This window comes from Phalacrocorax aristotelis, chromosome 1 (genome assembly GCF_949628215.1).
Source record: "Phalacrocorax aristotelis chromosome 1, bGulAri2.1, whole genome shotgun sequence".
Taxonomy (NCBI): domain Eukaryota; kingdom Metazoa; phylum Chordata; class Aves; order Suliformes; family Phalacrocoracidae; genus Phalacrocorax; species Phalacrocorax aristotelis.
Window position 1 is genome coordinate 85254559 of NC_134276.1, and position 26568 is coordinate 85281126.

At 41.3% G+C, this 26568-nt stretch overlaps 1 protein-coding gene across 5 annotated transcripts in view; it reads left to right on the plus strand.

Moving 5' to 3' along the window:
* REPS2 (RALBP1 associated Eps domain containing 2) overlaps positions 1–26568 on the plus strand; it is a 99322-nt gene that overhangs the window by 31733 nt on the left and 41021 nt on the right. For 3 of the 5 annotated variants that reach the window (XM_075096261.1, XM_075096233.1, XM_075096252.1), the window contains exons 2-11: positions 3764–3887; positions 6172–6320; positions 7818–7941; positions 10698–10795; positions 12557–12695; positions 14710–14773; positions 16448–16590; positions 19412–19506; positions 24187–24256; positions 26360–26425. In XM_075096261.1, the coding sequence (XP_074952362.1) occupies positions 3764–3887; positions 6172–6320; positions 7818–7941; positions 10698–10795; positions 12557–12695; positions 14710–14773; positions 16448–16590; positions 19412–19506; positions 24187–24256; positions 26360–26425 (1072 nt within the window). The remainder of the gene's footprint in view (positions 1–3763; positions 3888–6171; positions 6321–7817; positions 7942–10697; positions 10796–12556; positions 12696–14709; positions 14774–16447; positions 16591–19411; positions 19507–24186; positions 24257–26359; positions 26426–26568) is intronic. The other 2 variants (XM_075096228.1, XM_075096242.1) reach the window with 1 other exon arrangement.

Sequence of the window (26568 nt, forward strand, 5' to 3'; positions counted from 1 at the left end):
TGGCTGTCACTGGAGGATTTCAGTTGTCTGCTGAAGAACTAAAAAAAAATCACAATGAAAATTGACTGTCAATAGTTCTGTATTAATCTCTTGAACTATCAAGCTATGCCAGTTGTTTTGATTTACATGTGTGCCTGTTTAGCAGGGCGCGAGTAGAAAATACCAGTTCTTTCCTTGCTAGCTTACTGAAAAGTATGCAACCCAAACTGACAACAGGAAAGGATAGAAAGAATTTGTTTTTAAACATCAGTTGAATGAAAGCAGAACTAATGTTTTCCCTGTCTTTCAGGGGATATTTTCATGTTAGTTCCAAAGTACTCCCCTTTTTAGTAGGGAAGGAGTCTAGTTTCAGCTTGAAAAATATACTGTATCCCATTCATATACAATGCCTTTAATTCAGATGGATCTTGGAGACTTTTAATAGTGTATCGCACAAACTAGCTTAACTTCAGTATTGCCCACTGCTAAATGTAATCTGCCAGTCAAGAGGCTATGTGCACTGACCCTGCAAAAGATAAAACTAGGAGACAAAAAAAAGATAATGCAGTATTCACTTTAAGCTCCTGTGGAAATTTAAGCAGGCAGCATGTTCGGAGGAATTAATTTTGGATAAAGGCTAATCTGCCACCTACCTCTGTGGCTGCTGGAGAGAGGGGCTGCTCCCACTAGCAGCTCTAAGCAGGGTCCTGATGTGGGTAGTACGAAATGCTGCCTGGAAGGGAACCCAAGTCCCTCTTTTCTAACTGTACAGGGAACCTAATAAGAGTAAATGCCTCTACCTGCAGTTAATCTGTGAGAATACCTACAATTCATTGTGTAATAAATTTGGCTACTCTGTCAGCTTGCACCTGTTGTTCTGGGCCATTAACAAGAGATCAGGATCTAGTTGCAAAAGTAACATGGAGGAGCTCGTGCCTATAAAATATTTTTTTCAGTTACCACTGAAGAGCAAAATTACAGAGAGAGAGTTTCAGGTTGGTTCTAAGTGTGCTTGAGAAATGATACTGTCTTAAGAGATGGTGTATCCTTGATAAAAAATTTTGTTTGCTTGATCAGAATAAAATGTTCATGTTTCTACATCAGGAGCAAGCAGAGCATTTATGGCATTCAGCAGCCCTAATATTTCAAAGTATAGAAAAATAGATGGAAAATTAACTCTCGGTATCTTTTCAGGAAGATGATAGCATGACAAATCCCTGTGTGAAAGTCCTGGTTGCTTGGTGTTTTCTCATTTCAGCAGCCAGCGAGAGGAAGCACAGACCACGGTAATGCTGTTGCTCCGTGCCAGCAAGTGTAGGATGCTGTGGCAGGAAAGCAGGCCAAGAGGAGAAAAATCCCTCTGGGGTATGCGTGGCCAGTGGTGCCCTCTTGCACACCCAGCAATTTTGTGTGCTGTTTTTTTTTTTTTTTTTTCCGCTCTGCAGCAGCTGCCATCCCCAGGCACCATCTGTGGGTCATGCAGGAGGTGAACACCCGCATTCCCCCACGGGAGGGCCTGGGTGGGGGCAGGTGCCCAGCTTTTTTGCAAACTACCTTACTCAGTGCTGGCCTTCATTTAACAAACCTCTCCTTTAACAAACCAGGGCCATGTACCCACACTGAATTTCAGCTTGGTTGAAGGCACCTGCTTCACCCCAGGCTGTTGAATTTGTTCACCTGGAGCATGAAGCAAGCCCCTGGCTGGTGGCTTCACGTGTACCTGCTGTGGCGGCAGCGTTGTCCCCAGAGCTGTCGGGGTCTGGCGTGCCTGGGTGGTTGTGCTTGCGGGGAGCTGGCTGGGCCGCAGCCACGGTGCAGGCTCCGTGTCCGTCCTGGGTCAAACCGGATCAGCTGTGCTCCGCAGAGCTGGGGCCACTGGTGGGGAAGGACCGTGCAGGAGGGTGTGGGCAGCAGGACTGAGTGAATGAGGAGCATCCAGGGATGAGGGGAAGGAAACCAGTACCTGCTTTAGCGTTCAGAAACGGTACTGATGCTCTGCCCAGCCCTCCCAAAACAGTGTCGGTGCTGTGATCGGCTGTGCCAGGAGCACGCCTGCACTGCAGGCAGGCAGCCAGGCGCTGCTCCCGCGCACAGTGGGCACCCAACTGTGGTGTCGGCTCCTGCACCGGGACCCCAGGAGGCTGCTGTTGCGGGACCCTAAAGCGGGCAGTGTTGCTCACTGTGGCAGTGGGGAGCCCCCTGCAGCACTGGGGTCCGCATAGTGCCGTCCACTGGGGTGGATGTGATGTGCTTGGCTTCTTCCCGCACCTGGGACGGGGCGCAGTTCTCCAAGGAGTTCCTCTCGAACTGTTCCTCCCTGGCACACTCTCATTTTTAAGCATTATTTAGCACCATCCATCTTGGGCACATGCCAAGTACCCTGCGTTCCCACCAGAAAATAAAAGAACTAAGGCCAGCAAGGGGGCAGGGATAAAAAAAAAAAAAGCTAGAGTGACTTCAGGAAAAAGATACATAGAGGGAAGGGAATGGCAGATGCTGATGCTTAAATGAAGCTGTCCTCGTACAGAGAATCAATCTCCCTTTTCATCAAGCAGTAAGAGAAAAGGAAGCTGCTTGGTACATCTTGTGATCAAGGAATTAAGCCATGCATCTCCAAAACTTGTAGGAAGAGAGAGAAAGCCAGAGCTCATTCAGTCAAAGCAGAAGCCACATCCAGAGAAGAAAGAGTTTGCTTGAAGATAATTTTCTTTGATTAGTAAGAATTACCATTCCAAAACATTTGGGTTTTTTTGGTATTTGTTTCACCTGACACTTTGCCACTGTGTGTGTGTATGTATATATGTATAGATATAAAAATAAATTAGGAAAAAACCCAGACTATTCACTTGAGCTATTTGTTTATATACAACATGAAGATAGTTTCTGGCGTGCTGTTGTAGCGTGGGAGTGGTCCACGGACAGGGTTTTCTGGGGAGCAGCACTTACCCATGAAGAACTGGCACAGCTCTACTGTCATCCTGCATACAGGCGATGGACCTTGCCAGCCAGGAGACATTGCTTATCTAGGTGTATTTTTGAGGAGAACAATTTGGGGCTTCTGTTTATGTCTGGGGGGAACTGGGTTTTGCTCTAACCTCAATGCCTGGCTGAGGTTTGTTTGTGAACATCTGGGAGCTCCATGCATGGGAGAACTGGCGCTTGTGCTTCAAACCTGCTGATAGCTGTTGTTTTAGCTGTTGTCCGAGCACGTGAATGTGGAGCTGTTTGCTTCATAGAGCTGGCTGAGTGAAGCAAACAGTGAAGTATATGTAGAAATCAAACTTCAGTGCAGAGACCATGTTAACTTTTCACAAAGTGTTCCGCTTAAACTGTGTGACGGGGTATTTCTTGTGTCGCATTTATGTTCCAGTTACAGTAATTGTCTGAACTGCTGTTCTAAGGGCTAACATTGAGTACAATTTTCTGTGAATGCCATAGTTTCTGCAACGGAAATGTTTTACTGGACAGCATATGTAACAATTTATCATTTTACCTCCTATTAAAATCGTACGTAGTATGAAAACCCATAAATTGTTTTACAACAGCAATGTTAACCAGCAATGCTTCTGAAAAGGATAATAAAGAAGTACCTGTCTCTGATACACTAAGGGGAATGCGATCAGACAGCAGTGTCCTGAGCGGAAACAAATATGTTTAATAGAAAACTTCAAATACAGCAAGCATTTTGCGTTTTTGAAGAATTTTTGTCATTGTTTACGTAGAGGTGTTTATGCTCCCTGGAAGAGTGAAACGCATTTAACGGACAGTATCTCTTTTCTCTTAGATTACAGAAGTTTGTGGAGCCAAGCGCGTGGGTTATTTTGGTCCTGCTCAATTTTATATTGCTTTGAAGTTAATTGCGGCAGCACAGTCAGGGTTCCCAGTACGGATTGAAAGCATTAAGAATGGTAAGTAGCAAATTTTGCTTGCAGCACTACATGCTTTTTAAACTTTTTTTTTAATGCTTGTCAGCTCTCTGTGGTGGTAAACTTTCCTTCTAGCATGTCTATGAAACCATTGTATTTTGAGAAGCAGAGAAAGAGTAGGAGGTAATGTTACGTTCTCAAAGTGACCGGCAGAATGTTGCAGTGAATTACACACATGGCAAAGCTGAGATGATGTCCCTGTCTGGAAAAGGCGTTACCAAAGGAATGGCACGAATGACAGCTGATCAGTGCAAGGGATGCATTTCTCTCTCACCTGCAGCCTCTAATCTTGACAGCTGTGCAGAGTGGGTGCTGATAGCTGCTTTGGGTGGAGGCATGTTGCAGGGGGCATGGGGCAGGTCAGGGGTCCCCCTGTGCAGGGCAGCTCACAACACTCATCTGTTTTAGCAAATAATCCTGCTGAAATAAATGGGTAATGGTGACAAAATCATGATGCTTCCTATCGGTACGTATGGAAACATGTATTAGATGTGGTTTAAAACTGCTTTGTTCTTCTCAAGGAATTGACAGTAATATTAAAAGTACCATTTTTGATGGAGCAAAATGCTTCTTAAAAGAGGCTTATCCAACTGAAGCGATTAAGAGAGAAAGCAGGTTCCTTTTAGCTGTGAAACCTTGACAGTGACTAAATGGAAGGAGCTTGATGTTCCTTGCCTTGGCGTGATGCATGCTCTGCCTCAGGGCTCAGGCTTCACAACTTCTCAGGCTTTTCACTTGGGCTTGAGCCTGAACAGGTTTGAACCCTTAGCTCACGTATCCTAGGCAGGCATTCAAACCATGCCATGAGGCAGTGCTTTGGGCAAGAGTGCTTGCCACCATCCTGCTGAAGGCAGCAGTGCAACCAGCCGCGAGATCTGAGGAGATAGGAAAGGCAGGACCTACCCATAGCCTTGCAGTTGGGTTCACCACTTCCAGCACAGTTTCTGCTCTGCTGTCCCTGCTAAGGGCAACGAAATGTAAGAGTCACCTGTGTTACAAGGCACAGGGAGGGTGTTGCCAGCCTGGCCTTGCCCCATCCTGGGCGGGGAGAAGCCAGGCTGGCAAGTGCAGGGCATGTGCAGACCCGTGTGAGCAGAGCTCCCGCGATGCAAAGCTCCCGACCAAGTGGGGATCGGATGTAGCTGACACGGTTCGGTTCGGTGCCCCACTGGCGGGGGAGTTTAAACCAGGGGTGAAGCGGGGTGGCCTGGATTTGTCTGTTTTCCTTACAGACAGCTTGTGCACTCTCTTGCATTGCTGTCCTTTTTAAGGATGTTAATTTGAGGAAAAAAATCCAGTGCCCCCCCCCCCCCAAAAAAAAAACCAAAACAAAACCAAACAACAAAACAAACCACAAAACCCAACAAAGTAAATTAGAAACCTGAACTAAGTGAGATTTACTGCGTATGTTTTCCAAGTCCATCATCTGCAAATAATCTACAAATTGGAGTGAACAAGGGTACTTGCAGGCCTTGTATTGATATCCTCCTTACTTAGTGTTACTGAGACACTTCCAGTGTTAATTACATTTTCTCTTTAAATGTATGAGTGCCTTTAGAGTGGGGTGAGTAACAGGCATCAAGCTCCAATTGATTCCTTTTTCTTCCTGGTAGCAGCTGTAGGTGTAAATGATTACAGAGATGATGTATGGCTGTGCCCAGTTTTGAGCAATCTGTTAATTTTGGTTGTATTGATCTTTCAGGGTGACTGTGCACAAATGAATGGTGTTTCTTCAAAATAATTGTGAATTGTCTTGAAAAGTGACAAAGTGTCACTCTTCAGCTCTGCAGAGCAGATGTGACATGGGACCTTTTGACACAGTTGTCTCTCCAGGCCTTGGCGTGATCTATGAACCCTACCATTTTTAATTTGTTCCTTTTACGATGGCAGTGTTAAGGATACTATGATCCCGACTGATTAATTCGTCAGTCCCACAGTTTCTGTGGGAAACTATTCTTCTCGTTATAGACAACGTTTTGAAGGCAGGAAATGAATTTGCTGCTTGCTTTAATGACGTGCACAAGGCTTACTTCTTTCTCTTTGCATGGAGAGATTATACACAAAGCTACATTCACTAGCTTTATATAACATTCACGTTTTTATTAAGACATAAAATAATCCCAGGAGTTCCACACTTACAAATGTTACAAAACATAAATAGTACTCTTTTATAGATAAACTTTTCATTGGCTTTACAAGACGATACTGCTTGAAGTACTTTTAATATTCTGTAGTCTCAATTGACTTTTTATCTCTTCTGATGAAGAACTGCCTCTGCCGCGGTTTATGGCGCTGAAAAATGACAGTGAAGTACGTTATGGAACTCCGACAGAACTCCATGGAGTTAAATTTCAGGTTCCACATGCAACGTTGGAAAAAAATTCCTTCAAAAGAACAGATGAAGGGGACAAACAGGTAACAGGCCCACCTCCTTCAGGCCAGTATGTTGTTGTGCATCCTCTATTTGGGTCCAGTCTTGTAAATGATTCCACTCATGTGGGCTTACTCAGTTTGACAGTACTAGACAGGAGATGAACTCCTAGCATGCAAATAATCCTCATCGGAGCTGTGCTCTGATTTTGATGCATCCTAGTTGCTTCCCTGAAGGGAATTTCTTCATATGAGCTTATATAAAGCTGTCAGCCCTGTAATATTTTGTATATATTCTTTCAGTGTTGTCCTCCTACTTAGTCCAGCACTGTTTCTCGGTGAGGACTATGGGAGGAGCAGCAAATAGAAATCTGTCTGTGAAACAGAACAGGAAACAGAGCCATTGCTCATGGCTGATATGATCCTTAGTCAAGACAGAAATATTCAGTTGGAGAAGAGGTGTTGAATCACAAGCCACTATTTCTGTGTGGGATAAGGCCATCAGGTTTTCTTCCATTCTAATTTTCCCCAGGAATAGTCCAGAAGAAATCTGCGTTACTTTTGTCCTCAGTGAAACATCGTCCCAGTGTCTGTCGTTCTGAGTTGCCAGTTTAATAACGCTATCCAAGGGAGATTTGTTACCTGTATTTAGGAGGGTTGAGAGCACTTATTGCGATACAAGCGGCTTCACAGTGCAACCTTGGTTTCCATAATTTTCCCTAGGCCTGACACCTTCTCTCCTGGTAGCATATTGGGTCATGTTGTAAATGCCTGGTGGCAGGTGCTTTTATCTTCCCCCAATGTGCGCACACATTCACCACACAGCGCGTTGGCGTGAGTAACAGCATTCCCAGCCTGAGGTCAACGAACAGGAGTGAGCTGATGACAAGATACATGGGTGGAATAACAGGATGAGGAAGAAGCAGCAGCATGTATGCCTATCTGCCTGTGTGTGCTGACACTGTAGTAGAACGTTGCCCTCAACCCCTGGCTCCATCTAGGTTCTCTGTTGTGTTATATTTTCCTTTTTACACAGGAAAACAATCTGTAAGTCAAGGTAAAGAGAATGCTGTAGGGTAGACACCCAGTAACACCTGCAAATCCAGAGAGTGCTTAAAATACCAATTTGGAGATTTATTTCAATTTTTTGAAAGTTTTATATGAAAAATGCTCTCCTGCAAAGAATGCACTCACCCTAACTAAATGTGTTATGTAAATTCAAAGATACCCACTCACATTAAACATTCTACAAATACTTCTTCAGGCATCTTTTGGAAGTAAAATACCTTAAGCTGTTTATTGTAAAGCTTTGCCATGGCATTGCCATGCTTTACCCCTAGAAGGCTCAATACCAAATTCCATCTTTACCAATTTTTTGTTTTTAAGGATCCTTTTCTTGGAAATAAAGGGCCTCAGGGAACTACAGCACTTGCCTAATCTTTGTCCATCATGCTGTATGCGTTCAGATTACCGTGCAGGATTATTTGGTTGTTTTGCTGTTGTCTCAGAATTCTGTTTTGTTTTGGTGTGTTTTTAAAACAGGACCCCAAGTCTCCACCGATGTCTCCAATCTGCTCACCTCCTGCTTCTCCATCTACTTACCAGAGAATACCCTTAAGTTATGGATATGGTAAATCAAGAAGTGGGCTGGAGCAGCAGCATGGAGGTAGGATAAAAGCTGGGATGTGCACATTGTACTCATTTTTTCTTTTCTTCTCAGAAGCATCCAAATTTCAAATGCGACTGACAGTCAGCCTAACGATTTTAACACTTAATTAGACCTGTGTTCTGGAAGACAATTTGATCATCTATTTTTATTTTGATTGTTCAGTCCTGTTCGCTTTCTGGTAATTCAGTTAGATTTATGTGTCTCTGCTCACAGATAAATGCTAGTACCTAACCTCTGATAAGACTGTGCAGTATATCCCAGTGACAGAGTGTTTGTGAGTATTTTCAGTGTACCTGATGCTTTTGGTTTCATTAGAGGGGAAGAAAAGCACACTCCTGATTTCAGTAGCTGCTATATTGGTTTTCAGATTGACAATGAACCTTCCTTTGCAGGAAAGGATGATAATCTCTCTGGTTCCGTAATGGAAATAACAATAGGGCATGAATATAGAAAGTGTCCCACAACATAACTTAGACAAAATAGATGAAAATAGGGCACTACATAGATGCTCTGTCCTTGATCACACTGCCATTAGAGTAGGCGGCGCAACATTTTGATTTTAGTAAGAGGTAATGGGGCAGAAGCCAGTTCTACTAAGGCTTTAGAAGCTCCTGTGAATAGGAAGTTGCCTTTGCTCTCCTAATTGCAACTTCTGGTGACCGAGATGGTGGCAATAGTAGGCATTGGTGTATACCATCCCTCCTGCTTTCAGTTAGTGTGTTTGCAGTGAGTGAGGAGCGGAGCATGCTAGTCCTTTAGCTGTTGTCCTTATTTACAAATCAGTGAAAAAACAGAGCTATTACAACATTTTGAAACTCACTACAGCCATTGTAAGAACGTGTTCAACACTATCAAGTGGCCTTCATGTAAAAACCATACCAGTACTGAGTCACAGGCATTCGTGTGCTGGTTAGGTAAACAGTTGTTTGTTCAGAGATGGGACTTTTCCCCATCCTTGGAATAACTGATCAAAACAGCGGTGGTTGACTTCTGAAATAAGCAACACTAGCGAGGATGTCTCGTATGACACGTGTTCTGCTCCAGTAGAGAAGACATCTGGCAGATAGCCTCCTGCTCAGCTCTTCAGGGTGGATGCAACTATCGGGAGCAGCCAACCATGTTGTGTGCTCTGCTGTTTTCTGGGACTCTGTCCCAGATCTGTCAGCATTGGGGGGAGTATTTTGGGTGTTAGGTTTTTGTTTCTCTGAATTTGGTTGCAAATGTAACTTCAGTGAAATTTCTCATTAAGTCAATGGCTGTGCAAGGTGAGTAGAGGCAGCTGCATCCAATCCGGCTATCAACTTCTAAAATTAATTATTAAACTGCTTGAATTTTTAAGGTGATAACATCTTAGAGGTGTAGAACACCATGGTTATTTTCCAGAAAGGGAACCTCCCCTGTTTTAATCCCCCTGGGGTGATACTGCAGCCAAAGGTATTCTCAGTGGCAGTAAGCGGGTAACGTTTGATTGCCCATGCTGTACCAAGTGCCAGTCTCGATGACCTACTGGCTCTTCCTGGCCTTTAAGATTAGGACCCTTCCAATTTTCTGAAGAGCACTCGTATTCATGTTCGTGCAGGAGGTGCTGGTGCCACAGCACTGAGCTGGGTGGGCTCTTCGGTACTGCTGGTCTGACCCTGAAACTGGACAGTGTGGCTTCAAGGGCAGCCCTTCGCACTGCATCCGTGACTATAGACGCTTTTTTTGCTTGGGAGTTTTGGAAGCTTTTCTTGGTAGCAAACACACAGCAGTGTGGCCTTGTGCCTAAATCTCCTCTCTGAGGGCGTCTGTATGTTTTCCCCAACTTCCTTCCTGTGGTTTTTTCCTGAAATTAGAAGTTACTTGTACAGCAATAAAAATAGATACTAATGCGGGATAAGACCACTCAGGAAAGCAAGGGGGTTAGGGATATAATTTTTAAGGTCTTCCTGAGCTCAACATTTTTAAGATTTCTTGGTCTCACTTTTCATGAAGAGTCTTTTAACTTCTAACTTCTGTCGGTCTAATGCAGTCTTCTTTCTAGTGGTACACTTTAAATACACTGGCAGCAGCAGTTCTCAGCTCTGTAAGAGTTTGTGAGTTGCCTTTGTGTTTGCATGCTTGACCTATTTTTAAAACATTGTTCTTAAACGTGCTGTTATGTCATTGCTTACTATATTTGCTGCAGTGGAATACAAGTGACTTATTTTAGCAAAAGAAGAAGTAATTGTTACTTTTGTTTACCAACTACTCCAAATAATGCAAAGCAGTGAGTCACGTATTTGGGTTTTCAACAGAAATTAGGGAAGGGGGATGAAAAGTATATAGAAAATTAGTGATTTACTGTTTGATAGTGTTGTCAAAGCATTTTTTTTTCAGCTCAGTTGAATTACTTCTTATTTGTAATGCATTCTTGTGCTATATAAAATGTATCAACTTATAAACAGGCTATAGAAATATTTCAACGTGATGAACAATGATTTCTGTTATCTAGTAATATATAACTGACAATTTCTAGCAATAATGTCTGAAGAAGAATGAAGTAATGGTAAAGACAAGTATGTGGCTGGAATTTTGTTGCTGAAGACAAAATGGGCTCTCATACTATGCCACTAGGTTCACTTGGTAGATGTTTGACAAAATGAACTTTGATACTGTGATAGTAGGTTCACAAGCTAGATTCTTGCCTTTGTGGTGTTTAATTATTTCCTTTAGCCTAGTAGAATCTTTCTGATTACTCTTTCATTTATATACTTTATTTTAAATGTCTGTAGCTACTTACGAAGTCAGACACTCTGCTCACCAGCAAGATGGACTATCATCGGGGAATTATGGAACCAAACCTGCACTCCCCTGTTCAACTCTTAATCGGGTAATGAATTGCATGTTTTTCTTTAGAGGTACTACTAATAAAACAGTACAGAAATTAAAAACACACAAAAAAGGGCAGAAGAATTCCCACTTCAAAAGAAAAAAGTGTTGTACATGGTGTTTTTACACCAGAGGCTGATGCATGCTTTTTCTTGTATATGAAAAACTAAAAAAAAAAAGCTAATGGGAAGGAGAAGTTAAAATAAATAAGCCAATTAATTGAATTGCTGAAGGTAAGTACAGTGAGAAGCACCAAATAGCATAGATAGGAAAACTAGACTGTGAATCTTCAATTAAAAAATAAATTTAAAAAATTGAGGTTATCCTAGAAAAAATAAAACACTTTCATTTAAAATAAGAGGTTTCACAGAGATTCCTGCTTGATCTAGAATGTTGTCTGTAACACGTGCACAGAATTTACAGCCCAGTGCTTTGCATAGCCTCTTTTTTTTTCACCCCAGTTGGTTAAATCACATCTCAAACAGAATAAATGAATTCCTGGATATTTGCTTGCTTTTATGAGATGGGTCATATGTTTTGCTGCTGGCTGCAAAAGCAGGTCTTTCAGATGTTCCAGTATGCCTGCTGTGCACTGACTAGGCAAACTACTTGTTTGCCCTATGGAAGGACAAAGCTGTCTTACGGGAGAGCTTTTCCTAAATAAGACTCAGAGACTCTGTACCTTTTCCCTAGTGCTTAGCACCTGACACCCATAATAAAATGTCACCTGAGCCTCAGGAAAAGATCTACAGGTAGTGTCACATGATTTGTGCTAACTTGAAAGGAAATAGGGTGCATTTGTGTAGCACTTCGAAATGAAAGTTAATATAAAGCTTTATGATGTTGCCTGTTTTGGGGATCTTTCGAGGTGTTTCAGAACCGGGGTTTTGCGCTTTCTTAGGAAATGGACCAGTATGTCAGAGAAGGGGTTGCAGAGCTGGTTAGAGCCTGATTATTGTTCATTCTTGCTTTTGCAAGAGTGTTGTCATCCAGGCTTAAATCTTGAATACTAAGTCATTCCAGTTTGACAAAGGCGCTAATTGTACCGGCAGCCCTCTTCTAGACACCGCCACCCAACCTCCCTTAAACAAGTCAATCAGAAAACAAAGGTAAATGGGTAAAATGTCCTTCTTCTCCAGAACATTCTTCTTCCTGAAGGACAATTTTTACCTAAACCATGGGAAGCGACAGAAGGTTGAGAAGGTCTGTAGGGGGTTGCAAGTCTCCCTGGGTCTGTTTAATGTGTGCAGTTACCTGGGTGAGCTGAGGGTCCAGAAGTGGTATAGCTCTGTAGTTACAGCACCACTCCTAGATTAAATACATAGTTTCTTAGCAGAGCTAAATTTTCATGCACCATGCTGAATAAATACGGCTTTAGGTCTTTCACTGGTTCCATCCATTTTAGTTGTATAGAGTGCAGGTCAGGGTTGTAACGCATGCAGCCAAAATGAACCCTCAGAATGAATCCAGAGGTAGTATGGTATGACTTGGACTTTCCTTTTGCAGTCAGGAGTAATAAGATTTCCTTTTAGCTTCAGTCGTGTAAACTTCCTTCAACTGGCTGGTTAGATACCCAATATTAGCTTCAGCTTTAACAGATAAGTAGTGGGATGGTAATCAGCGTGGCCATTTCTGCTCCTCATCCTTTAAAATACCTGTCTCATCATAGAATAGAGTGAATCTGGTTTCTTGAGGTTGCCATTGCCCCGCTTGGCCCTTCTGGCCCGCTGCCTGTGGCTGCTGCCAGTGTCCCTCCCTTCAGTCTCTTTCAGCAGAGCGGGAGCAGCAGGACAGCAGCTCCCACTACTCAGATGACCCTTGGAGGATAACAGAGGAGCAGCGAGACTACTACATCAACCAGTTCAGGTCCCTGCAGCCCGACCTGAACTCCTTTATTTCAGGTAATTTTACCAAACACTGTGTGTGTTGAGTAGAGGGACGAGACTGAGAGGTGAGAAGTGTTAAGTAGTTAAATTATTTTTTTTCTCGCTGGAGTGAGTTTATGAGAAAGAGTTGATTGCATTTTCTTTTTAGAGGCAGACAATTGAAAGAGCAACCAATACTGTGGCCATTATGTTTGTTCCTAAATACCCTGATTTTAGAAGAATAATTACATCTAAGGGGAGAAGTGCTGGTGATTCAGTAAAAACTAAGATGAGCTCTCTGCATTTGATCTGCTATATTTGTGCATCACACCTGCAGTGTATATTGAACTGAAATCCCGCTTAGGGTTGTGCTTGCATTCCCAGCAGAAAGGTGGCAGCGTCCATGTGATGAAAGCAAACCATACAGTTAACTGTCCTGTGTAGTCAAGCCTTGAGTGTTTATGGCTCCGGGGGACTGAAATTCTTGACCTTTAGCTGATTAAAAGCAAATCCTGGAAAGCACATGCACGGTAAAAGTATTGTTAACAGCGTATTGAGATTGCATTTCCATCCTGAATAGGAGGATCAGGCTGCTCGTGGGAGGGAGGCACTGCAGGTACAGACAGTTGGTCTGGCAAGGAAGATACCACAGGCTTTAAACTGAGGCAGTTTTACTAAGCCCTGCTCTGTTATTGGGGTTCAGGAGGCTCTGATCCAGCCAAAAGTTTAAATTACCTGCTACTGAAAAATTAATGCTTCACCAGTTCTTTGTAAATTTGAAAGTGAGTCCTTTGCCTCAGTTAAGTTCCCTTAATATAATTTGCTTGAAAGAGAAAACGGTGGTATAACAACAACATGGTGTTTCCTCACAGGCGTATATACGTCTGTAACTATGTATGTATATATGCATATACAGCCTCTCAGGTAGCTGTGTGTTTTCCTTTATGTTGAGCAAGAGTCTCAGGCAGTCCTTGCACATCCAAAATTACTATTTATAAATGATAAATTTGAGCTTCCACGGCATCCTAAAATAATTAAGCTGTAGAATTCCTTGCTGCAGGGTGCTACAGATGCTAGAGGTTTGTCCAGGTTTAAGAAGTTATTTGAGAAACCTGTGATTGAAAGATCTGTCAGAAGTTATTGAATATTTAAGTGCTACCCCTGGTTGAGAAAGTTCCTGAATCGCAGGTGGTCAGAGGTTGGGGGATATTCTGGAGCTACATTATTATCACGTGGCTTTGTCATGGTCACATAGTCCTCCCTTGGTATCCGGTGTTGGAGAGAGCATGCTGTGCTAGGTGAGTCTTGGACCTGCCCCAGTTACAGCTTTTCTTATGCCCTGCAGTGGGTGATCCGACCTGAATGCACAAAGGGAAGAGTAGCAGACACCTTAGAAGCATCTGCATTACATTTGCCTTACGTTTTGTAAGCCCCTATCCAGGAAGGGCTTGGACGTTACAGGGATCTTGTGCTACCTCTGTAGCCTGTGCGGATGGGATGGTGAAATAATGGATTTATTAGCAAGGAGAAGAATGAGAAGGGCTGTTGTGGCAGGGTGAGTGAGGATGCCTGCAGCAAGGCGTAGCTATGCGCTGTGTGGATCCCCTGGGTTTTTTCTTTTTCTTAACATTTGAGCCACTGCACGGAGAAGCCATGGTTGCAGCAGGATCGTGGGAGAGCAGTGCAGACACTACAGCACTGTACGGCCACATACATGGCTTCTGGGTGAAGCAGAGCTGTTTGTGTGTGTTAGTTTGTCATTGGTGACGTACTAATAATGCTGGTTAGAATCACTAGTACTGAAGCATGTTTTCTGTTTATTTTTCCCATATGGAGGGAATGGGGAAATGAGGTCAACAGCTCTGTCTGGCTTTCTCTCTCACTTATTCACCAAGCGACAAATGGTCCAGCAGCTCTATTAGCATCCAGTTAATCTGAGCATCTCTCGGACATAAAGTAACCAGCTGCTTCTGGTACAGCAGCCCCGGGCAAAGGTAAGTAATTTGAGAATTTATTTCCAATGGCTAATTAAGGCATGGTCTCCCAACAGGTTCCGTGGCAAAGAATTTCTTCACAAAATCAAAGCTGCCCATCCCAGAGCTTTCTCACATCTGGTAAGTACTGTAATAGTGTTGGGGTTGCGTATCCTGTTTTTTTTAAAAGATGCTTAATTCAAGAGTTCTTGTTAAATTTTGAAAAGTGTCTTCAGTTATAATTGCTCTTATCACCAGAATCACTTCCAGGCCGAAGCAGCAGGGTGCTCATTGAGCTTCCTGACATGCTTGTTTTCTGGAGAGATGTTCGCCTGCTCAGCAGGGATGGGAAGGTTTGAACAGTGACATAACCGAGAGCTGTTCTTAAGTATATTGTAAGCAGCATCATTAGCTCAACGAACTGATGTTCTTCATGAAACAACACAGAGAAGTACCACCTCTGGAATGTTTTAGATGTTCTGTTGGTTTTTTGTTTCTGGCTGTGTTTTGTCAGAGGAGGCCTGATTAATGCCTAATTTTTAGTAAGTACAACTACATAATTCATCAGTGCTTTTCTAATGAACCAGCACATTTACTTTTCATGAGCTTATTTAGAAACGATTGCAGATGGAACTGTACCTGATAAAATTTGACAAGGAATCTATTATATTTTCATAAACAACATGGTGCTTTGTAATTCAGCGTCATCCTTGCATCTCAGATAGGCAGAACAAACAGTTTTAAATGTTGATCAAAAATGCTGATAGAAGTTTAACTTTTATGTATGCTTTTATGAAGAGAGATGAGAAGAAAAGCTTGCAAGAGCCTACACATCTGTCGGGGTCAAAGAATATGCCTGGAACCTTTTCAAAGCAGATTGTCAGTTGTGAAAATAAAAACAACAACTGAAGAAACATTGTGTTGGGGAAAGTAAATACTAGAATTTAAGACTATTTAAGAAGAATGGGTTAACCCAATGTGTTAACAAAACACTTTTTTCAGTTGCTGCCACAAGTTGTCCTCTGTGCAAAATTTAAAGGAAAGTATTCCTTTCTAGGAGATAATTATAATTTTGTGATGGTGTGTTTTATCAGGCTGTGTCACTGTATTAAACACATGGGATGTTTCAGTCTTTGTTACTCTAACCTCAACAGTTTGAAAAATGCTCATTACTTTCAAAGAGTAGGAAGTTATGTGTTAGTTTATTTTAGTCCATGTACTAATGATAAAATATTTATTTCTTGCAAAGACTTAATTTATAAATTTGAATTCTTGAATTTCTGAAGTCCATTTTTATTGATTGAGAAGCATCCTAGAATTAAAGGCAGAACAGCTTTAGTGAGCACTTAACAATAACATTAAAACTTGTCAAAAGCATTTCTTTAGCTCTTTTCTTGAGGCTAGTCACTAGTGCTAAGTAGTAACCCTTTGCGGAAGTCCACTTTTAACTTCTGCTTGCACTGTTCAAGATCCTGCATGAATTAGCCAAAACTAGCTAAAAGTTAATTTCACCCTTGGAAGTACAAGGTATGTATTTCATGTTAAAAATATATACATACCATTATATTGTTTGGTATGATGCATAACAAAAGTACCTTATTAAAAAAGAAAAAAGCAACAAGTCAGTATTAGAAAACTGGTTTGCTTCATTTTCCCCGACACAAATGTACAAGTTAGGATCAAGTGCAAATGACGGAGGTGCTTGTCTAGTATTAGAATATTCCTTCTCAAAGTTGCATTTCTGTCCCTCTGTGATGGCACATATATGTTTCCCTGAGGTAATGGCCTGGAAAACGTGTGCCATTGTACCCGCAGGGAGCTGAGCGATGTGGATTGCGATGGGGCGCTGACACTCCCGGAGTTTTGTGCCGCTTTCCACCTTGTGGTTGCGAGGAAGAATGGTTACCAGCTGCCAGAGACACTGCCGGAGACGCTGCTGCCCGAGTACCTTCAAGCAGGTAATGTCCCTGCAGCAAGTTGTCTCTCTGGGGCCGTCTCAGGAACCCAACGTACGTGTGAGACAGGTTTTGTTTTCCACCCTGTAGGTGGGCTGCATAATGGCTCTCTGGTTGCTTTTTAACACATTCATTTTTGGTTGTGCTTATGAGGCGATTGCTGAAGGAACGTATAAAAGCACAAAGTAGCGATGCAAAACGTAGTTACCTGCTCCTTAATGTCCGCTTCCTTGCTCCAGTGCGCTTCAGGTGTCATTGCAGCTAAAGTGGCAGGTGATTATCTGTAGCAAATATAATCTAACAAGATTTACATGGCTTTTTAACTCTTTTAATGGTTTTCCCTTATGTACCTCTCTCTTGAAGATGTGTTGAAAACGACACTGGACTGCTTTAGAACTTCTTATTCTAATATATTTTGTTAGATGCAGTTACTGGTTGTATCAAAGGTTGAATTTTTTTTGTAATTCATTTTATGTAATCCACAGATTCTTTAAGTAATTTGCAGTAATGTTGGGGGGATTACAACAGTTTGTAGCACAAGGATAAATTAATTTAAAAAAAGCCTCAGTAACAGTGTACAGTGAGAGACCTGCCCTTTCATTTGTTCTCTTCAGTTATGTCTCTTGTAATTATAAATGAACATTGAAATATGTACTGTTCCATCTAAAAATTGTGCATGTCTTTCTAGGGCAAGAAGGATTAATCACAGACGATAATTATAGTGCTAAGGGATAATATTTAAGACCTAATAAAATCTCCATTAAATTTGATGACACTGAATATATTAAAAGTCAGGAAAAGAGCAAATCAAGCTGTAGTTAGGGAAGTTAAATGTTCACCCTGTATCAGATTTTTGAAATAATTTCTGGTGGAGTCATGTTCCTTATAATCCACTATCTTCATATCCAAGAGGAGAAGCTCCTGTAAAATCTGCACCTCCAAGACTTCATCACTTTCAGTGTCTCTAATTACATTCCCTTGTCACAATTACAGCTACCGTTTTCCCTCCAGGACCACAACTTTGCTCACTACTCTCATGCCTGTTCTCATCATAAATTAGCTTGTAAGCTCCTCCATACAGGTTCTTGTTGGTACGTCTTCACAGAAAGCCTTTTTAGGAAAACTGCAATGGAAATAACTATCTTTAGTGGTAGGGGATCATTATGTCAACGGGATGAAGAGCATGGTAAGCTGTGGTTGTTCCCTGGGAGTCCTCTTGTTCCCAGATGTGTCCCTTTCAGCACTGGGATCTTTACCATTTTCATAGATGATGATTGTTTCGTGGTGTTGCATGCAGTCAAGCATTGCAAGCTGATCTACGTGGAAGAGGTGAAAGGACTAATTGTTTGTTGTGGGACTCTAAATAACTCAGGTAATATGGTAAATCTGGTTAGTCTGAGAGTCTGAAAATATCTCGTGCTTGTTCTGCTGCCCAGTCAGGATTCAGAAATCTGTCTTTTGAAAAAATTTTGTTAGTAAAAAGCAGAACATCTGAACACACTAATGCTGTGAATCACAAGAAAGTGTAGAGACCTGGTTGTATCAACTTCTGGAATGAAAGCATCGGTAAGCAAGCACCTCATACACTTACCTAAAATGTCAAAAGAAATTTTCAAGAGAAATTTTCTGTTTTCATGTTTTCATAATTTGATTTTTGTGAGACTTACTTTTCTGGGTTTTGGTTTGGGTTTGGTTTTTTTTTGGCTTAGGAACCTGATGAAGATTACTGGAAACTGCTTTTCAATAGGTTGTTTTATTGGTTTCGGAATGAGGCAGAATTTGGTTCAAGTGAAATATTTGCATATAAGAGTGTTAAAGCTTCAAATAAAGTGGCTTGGAGTATAAAACAGCATTTAAGAATGAATTAATCTTGCTAGTTTTATGCTTGTTCTTTAAACTACAAGCACAGGGCCAAATGCTATCTTGCCACAGGTCCATTGACAGTTTGACCCACCACCTTCTTTTCTGAAAGGTTTTATTAAAACTAATTTACAGAATCTGTAAAGCTATTTGCCCTGTATGTAACCCTCTATTGTAAATTAAGACGGATTTGCAGGAGCTTAATTTACTCAGATAAACTAGATGCTAGCCAGAGACTAGAAATTTGATGTGAGAACTGATTATTCTGCCTTTCAATATATTGATCTTAAAGAAAAGCTGTTTTCCAGCTTGTAAGACAGATTTGTCTCAGAGGAACTAATCCCAGAGTGAGATCAGCAGAAGGACCTGAGCTTGTGGAATAGAAATGAGGTTCTTGTGAATATTCCTGTGAGAAGTTAGAGCCCCTACCCCCACTCTCAATGCTGTTTGGTTAAAGGTGGTATATACTGCAGCATTTAATGTGTTTAGTGTCCTTGTTTTTTGCTGGCCTTCAATTTTAGTGTATAATGTAGATTCCACTGTACTCTTCAGTATTGAAAATGTCAAAAATTGGAGTTGAAGGTTTGGTAAGTACCTTTAACATTCCTAAGACAGCATGGTATAAACTGTAGGGCCGACTGAGGTGATACTGGACTGTGAGGAGGAAAAATATAAATAAATGGATGTTGTTTGGCAGTTAATGTTTTCTAAAAATCACTTCTCCCAAGTTTCACAATTATTTCTAGAACAGAAACTAACACTTTATCCATTGCGTGACACTGAATTATTCAAAATATAAGACAAAGATTTTCTTCATGGTGTTTGTCATCTGTGGCTTGTAAATCAGTTCTGATACGTAGAAATGAAGGGCAAAACGATGCTGGAACAGTTTTTAAAGAACTGTGTGTTAACCAAAGACTTGGCATCTCTCTCTCTTTTCCCCTTTTTGATCCTCCCCCTGCAGCTTCTTTGAAGCCCATGCGTGACTGCGCTCTGTTTGATTCTTATTCTGAGTCATTGCCAGGCGGTCAGCAGACTCGGGACTTTGGTCGGACAGAGGTAAGAAGCCATAAGCAGGATAGTTACTTTGCAGAGTGCAGAGGAATAGCCCGGCTTCACAATGACTGTGGTATGTGTAGCAGCAGAACTTAGTCTTTGAGAGGGCTTCAGGAGTCTCTAAGTGTACCATTAAGCCATCTCAGCCCCCTCTTCAGCAATTCATTCAGCGTGTGGAAAGGGTTTTTCAGAAGATATTGCCACATAAGAGTTCACAGTAGCCATCGAGGGACTCCAGCCTTGTGTGATTTTTTTGGAGTCTGCAGAGAAATACACCTTAGCTGTTCGTGTCCCATGGGGCTGCGTTTGGCCCTCCCGGCGCTGGGAGCCAGCAATGAGGGGCAGAGCCCATGCTGCAGGAGGGGTGGTGTAGCACAAGGGCAGTGCTCAGGTGAAGTCTCTCCTGAATCTGAATTGGTCAAAAATGGCAGGCTGTGGGTGCAGACCTTGTTCTAGTCAGGCACTCCTGACTGTGTAGCTCTTGGAGCACTGTAACTGGAAGAAACACTCATTTCCACACTTGCACCCCAAGTTTTGATGATGGTAAGAAAAATGGCTTGGCTTGTCCTGATTCTTTGTACTCTGCTTCTTTGGAGACTGATTTTGTATAGTATGGACATGCATAGTCCTGTTCTAAGTGATTCAGCCTACATTTTAATACCCAGCCTTCTTGTAGGCCAAGGAACTACCATCTAAGGGTTTAGGTAGTAATTGTAAGGAGCCAGGAAGAGTGTTTTGAGGGAAGAATAGAGATCCATTGTACCAGTATCACAGCAGATACCAGCCATGTAATGGAAGACTGTTGCAAGCAAAACTAAACTAAGGAGAAGAGTTTATCACTGTGGTTAAAAACAGAACTTTAAAGGTTCTGTAAAGCTGAAACTAACCATGGCCACTGAGTTGTGCCTGGGTGTTGCAACTGTGAACATACATGATGTGGGATTTAAGGGTTTGGTATTTAAGGTAGTGAATCAAATGGCAGACTGGCTGCAAGAACGGACCCTTCAGATTCTGCTTCCAAGTTAAAAAGTAATGGTATGTCATACCAGCTCTGCAAGTCTGTTCTGCAGTTACTTCCTCCCTGTGCTTTGCTCTGGGGAGTTTCTGGCTCAAAACCCAGCTGTTCCCTCATCAAATTCAGCTTGGTATCGGTACCACCAAACAGACTTTCCTAAGCTGCTACAGAGCACGATGTTCACTTCAGGCAATGCTGCAGCCAATGCTTTGAGCATCCACTTTATCTTCTATTAAAATATATGCAGTCTTCCTGGGTGATATTCCTTTGTGCAGCACCTTGGCCAAAGTACAGCAGTCATACTGGGTTTTCAGAGCAGTGCTGTTGTTCCTGCTGGTATGTTGGTAGCGTAGGCAGGTCCTTTACTGTAGCAGAACAGCCTTGTCCCTTGCATATAGCTTTATTTTGGGAGGGTGGTTCACAGGGGGCTAGCGCTTCTTCATTGTGCAGTCTTCTGGCAAAGCTCAACAGTCCCTTGAGAGTGTGCCACATTAGCATTGATGCATATCGGTTTGCATTTTATATAAGAGCCAAAATTGAAGGCGATTTGCATTGAAAGCTCATTTGCTGATGTCAGCGTGTGTATGTACATATACGTAATTCCATTTCCAGGCTCAGTAAGAGTCAACTGAGTATTTGAGTTAACCCACTGTATCAGCTCAAGATATTTGTTTTTAGAGAGAATTATTTGTCTTCTGCTTAAAAACTGTCACATCCCTGTTGGGATGCTTTTTTGTCAGTAGGCAAGACCCCTGAGTATCAGCTTCTCTCTCTCACTTGCATTTTCATATCCATATACAAATACACATGCATATATTAGAAAGATAGAGATGTATAATTAAATTATAATTAAATATAAATAAATATATAGTTGAGTATCTTTTATACACGTAATAAAAAACCTTCAGTTTATGTAACTTCTTGACTTCAGGATCTATTTCAGTATCTCTCTGGCTTCGCAAGTGATAACCCAGATATGCAAAGTGGCCTTTGGCTACTGCAGAGTTGTGAGGAAGTTTGCTCCTCAGTAGCGCAGGCTTTGGGACTGTGAGATTAGTGTTCTTTTATATATTTCAGAAAGCTCAGAAATCTTGCTTTCAGAGTCATCTTGTGTTTCTTTGAAATAAAATGTAGTTTCAGTAACCTAACCAATACAATTTTATAATCTTATTAAATGTCTGGCTTTTTAGGCTCTTCTTGTTTGTGGATCTTGAATGTATGTGCAGAGTAAGGATAAATCTAGGAGGAGATGATTTCCTAAGCAATTAATTTGGTTTTTTTTTTGCTTTTTAGATTGTTCTGCTGCAATGGAGATGATAGTAGCAATATTATAGTAAAAATTAAATAGCTGTAGAGGGTATACAGCACAAAATGTAAAAAACTGAAGCAATAAGTCCCCCATCTTATGTTTAATTTGATTTTAAGCAGCTAAGCTTTCAGACCTCTTCTGCCTTATCTCTGCACTCTTCTCCTTGAGACTTTCTCACCATAACTGCCAATACGTTGCAGGTTACTGTGCTACCTTTGTAGTCAGATAATGTTCTTGAGGGGAAAGCTGGATCTTCTCCTCCGTTCCTAGGTTCTGCAAGGTAGCAGGATGTTCTGCAAAATCATTGGTTTTTTTAATGGCTAGGTTGAAAACAAAGAATCTGTAGCATGATTGCCTGCTGGCAAAGCACAGTGTTACCCATGTCACAATTATTTGACTGGTTTTGCTCCATTTCTGTCTAGGCCCTGGACGTGTAGGGCAAAACTCTCAATTAGTTTGTTTCAGAGCCTTGTTATTTTGGTCCTTTGTTATCCAAGATTAACGGACTACAAAATCTCTTCTCAAACCTATTTGGGAATGATTTTGACTTGATTTTTTTTTTGTTCAATGAGGTTTTTATGTTCAGAATTAATTCACTGAATGAGCATCATTTGGAAGGTCAGTAATTCATCTCCCATTCATCCATCTCTGTGGGAAGTGCTGTAATTCACTGTTACAATTTAATTTGTGGCTTGGCTACTTGAGGAAATATAGTTTAGATAGTTGATCACTGCTTTAAAAATATTATATTACCAATGCAATCAGTTATGCATTATCTCCATGTCTTTGTCTCTTTCCACCTATCATCCATTCAGGCTGTTTAATTTAATTTCAGAAGACCATTTTTACTGTGACTGCTGAACTACAGTACTGCAATACAATAGAAACAATTCTTGAATAGATCCATGAAGAAGATAATGGTGGGAGTCAGGTCACCTGAATGCTAGGCTTTGTTAAACTTACAGGACTCACAAAGACCGCTAATGTTATGCTTGAGAATGGTAAGGGTGACTGCTTTTTGTAAACTGAGGAGGTTTTGTCTTCCCATTCTTTTTCCTCAAGTTTTTGTCTCCCTCTCTGGTTCTGGTATCTTTTTTTTTTCCTTCTCTATTCCTTTGGCTCTTTTCAACATGGTTTCTTGCTGCCAAAATCTTAAAGATAAGACCCAAGATTTCACACTATATGCATAAAATGGCTGGCTGGGGGTTCTTTAAACTCCCTCAGGGATGTCATGCTGACAGTTCATTGACATTGGTGAGAGTCATTCCGTAGATTCAAGCATGCACTGAATTAGGTCTTTAGTCTGATGCTCTTTAGAGTGTCAGGGCTAGCTAGGGATGTGAAGTGTGTTGTTCAAACATTTTCAGATCCTCAAGCATGTTTTTGCTATGTTGCTTCCTCAGAAGCATTAGGGAATCCCATGTGCAACTTTATAAAATTGATCTCATTGCCCTCTATGCTGGACTTGGCCTTCTTGACTTACTGACTTGAGATTTTGTTTACTTTTTTTTATGTCTGCAAAAATCTATGTTTGAGGTTTTTTCTTTGAGGCCCAACAGATTATAACCTCTTCCATGCTCCCTGGGGAAAAAAACAGCATCACTTAATATTTAGGGAAGCTTGGGGTTACTGACATTTGCTTTATTGTTGTTTTGGCGGCAGAGTATGTCCTTGTTCTTCTAGATAAAGGTAGCAGAATTTGTTCCTGGTTCCTTCTTGTGAGCTATGCAGCAGAAGTTACAAGTGAAACAAATGCCTGTATTTTAAGTTGCTGCTGAAATAAAGAAAAGTTAAGGATAAGACTGGGGAGAATTTCCTTGTTTTCCCATCAGAGGCCTGAATGTTCCTCCAGCAGACATGCTGCTGAAATTTATTTTTCCCATCTCAATGACTGCATGTTAAAAGTAAAGAGTAGTCCAAGGATCAGCCAGCTCAGCTGGAAGACTTTAGATGCAGAACTACTGGGCTCTGCAGTAGGGCTTGAGGTTTGGCTAGAGAGGCTGTTGTGATGGAGACTGACTCTTGTGAAGGGGCTGGAGGAGGTTTCCTCAACCCTGACACAGATGTTACACCCAAAAAGAAAACACAGAATGACATTGCTCTGTTGTGAGAAGTCTCTCCTTACATATAGTCCTTAGTTCCTTGTGAGTCACTGTTGAAGTGCTTCTCAAACTGCTGTGCCTTGAAGAGCAGAGTTATAGTTGTCTTTCTGAAGGTCCTCTTTGCTTCATTTTACAAAGCAAATCATGGTGCAAGAGAAAATATCACCTTTATTTGTGTTGGTCTGTAGTCTTAAATATTTGACTGTGGAAATGTGGGTGCTATGCCAATCAGAGTAATAAATACATCTTTCTTTAAGAAGGCATCAGCTGAAGACGTACCTGATAACTCGGCCCTGTTACAAGATGCAAAGAAAGGTGACAAACAAGGTATTCAAATAAATTACTCTCCCCCTTCTCCCTGCCCCTGTTATGGGTTAAGTTCTGTGTGTTGTTAATAATTCCATATATGCGCTGACAGAAGCAATGGTATTTTTACTTTTTAAGCTGGCTATGTGTTGCTATAGATTCAAAAGTAAGACATTGCTTTTAAATTGTTGGCAGCAGCTGAGTTAGAGAAATAAATGGATGAGTTTGCTTCAGAATTAGTTCTATCATGTGTGAATAATATGAAATGCACCTTCTAAAATACATGTAGTCCTAAGGCAATTAACGTTGCACTTATTTTAACAAAGGTGTAATTGTTGTTGTCAAGAATTTTGTAAGAGTAAAGACTACGCTGGTCCAAATTTTGGATTTCCCTTTTTGCAGGAAATAGCAACACTTCAAAATGAGTGTTCATTTCTATTAAAAAAAAAAGTCCCTATATTTTCTTGAAGAACAAAAATTTTGGACAAACTGGATTGAAAATAATTCATTTATTTCATTTGAAATTCATCGGCAGTAAGCCATGTGAAACTGAAGTGATCTCTTTCTTTTTCCACTTGGAAATTAGGGCTTCCAGAATTGGCACTGGATCATCACACATGATGCTTTCCCTGACCTTTCAGGTTCATGCTTGCTGTCCTTGTCCCTCAGCTCTGGAAATAAAACAGTCGTGGGTGTGTTCTTGCCTTATTCTCAGAGCTGTGGACTATACTAACGTATAGTATACAGAAAAAAATGATACATCTGGACCTCCCAGCTGTCCATATGCTGAGGTTGCATCAGAGCTATGAGACCAGGTAGTCCACATTCCTGAATCACCTTCCTCACTCAGGCGTGACCAAGTTTGGCAGATTCCCAGTGTCCCTGGTTCAAAGAAAGGTTGTCAGATATCTGTAAAACATTTTGACAAGTCAGCATATTCCAAGAAATTAATGTTTTGTTGACAAGGTTTGTTGTGTTGTAAAATTTGTAATGGACAAGAGCAGGACTTGAACCTTGAAGGCTATTGCTTTCATATGTCTAGGGCAGATTTACTTTTTACTTGGGGAATCTTTTTTTTTTTCTTCCCTGTGTAGGTGGAAAAATTGTGCTTTGCTCTTGGTAGCTGACGTGTTAAGTCTGATGGGAAGCTGCTTTGGCACATGCAGTCCTTCAGGGCTGAAGATTTGCTGTATTTATGACACGGATCCTACCCTTTCAGCCGAAGAACAAAGGCTTTTGTTCTGCCATTTATTGCTATTCTGACTAATGAAAGAGCAGATCATCCTCTTGACTGAGGAGATCTCCCCATAGTCAAGAACCTGTAGTTCAGGACTATAGAAGCAAATTTCCCTGCATTTTCAAAACTATACAAGTAAATTAGCTCCGCTCCATCAGATTATAGTATAGTTAAATGTAAAAGATAATGTTAATAGAACTGGATCATGAGAACCAGACTTTCCCCACATGTTTTATTTGATAAAGGCAGATGGAGATGAGACACTTCATTCCAAGTGGTCATTTATAATACTGTGTATTACAGTACATCAAAACATGCTACAATGCATTAAGAACACCTTAAGTAAGTAATTAATAAAGGATGCATAGCATCAGTGGAAGAGGAATAAGCACACCAACCAGGACTTCCTAAATTTTAGCCCTGGTTCTGTCGGTGCCGTATGAGGTTCCCTGGGCCAGGCTGGTGAGATTTCGGTTGCCTGAAGCAGCCAGTCTCTCATGTGCCCCGGCTTTCCAGGTTTGTAACTTGGGAGAGATGAGTCCCATCTCTGCCAAGCGTCACCAGCTGCTCTGTCTGTGAGAGCGCTACATCTGTGAAACAGGAGTCCATGGATTTAGACACCAGCCCCCCAATTCTCAAAATTTGGGATTATTTGGGAATATGGGCATAGGCCTTTCTGTTCTTCACTCTTGTGCTCTTAAAAGTTGTTACTTTTTTGAGTGCTTGGGTGTTCTGAGGGTATTTGGCTATACTTCTGTTTTTGAGTATGTTTAGCATTATTAGACATTGTAACTAATACTGGTTTAAATGCTCATTTCTCAGAGCTGATACCTGTAGATTTTACCTGCACATACTTAAAGTAATTTTTATTGTTCTGTTTTTTTAAGCTCTTAAGGTAAGCACCGCTCTCAAAACGATACCAAAGGAATTTCAGCACTTGACTGTGAAAACAGGTAAGAAAAAAATTGACGCGTTACTTCCATTAGAATTTTGATCAAATATTTTTATATCACAGTAAGCATAAATTAATGTAATTTGATTAATTTTTTAAGAGCCTTTTGCTCTCCTACTATTTTACTACTGAGATTAGCTTTAA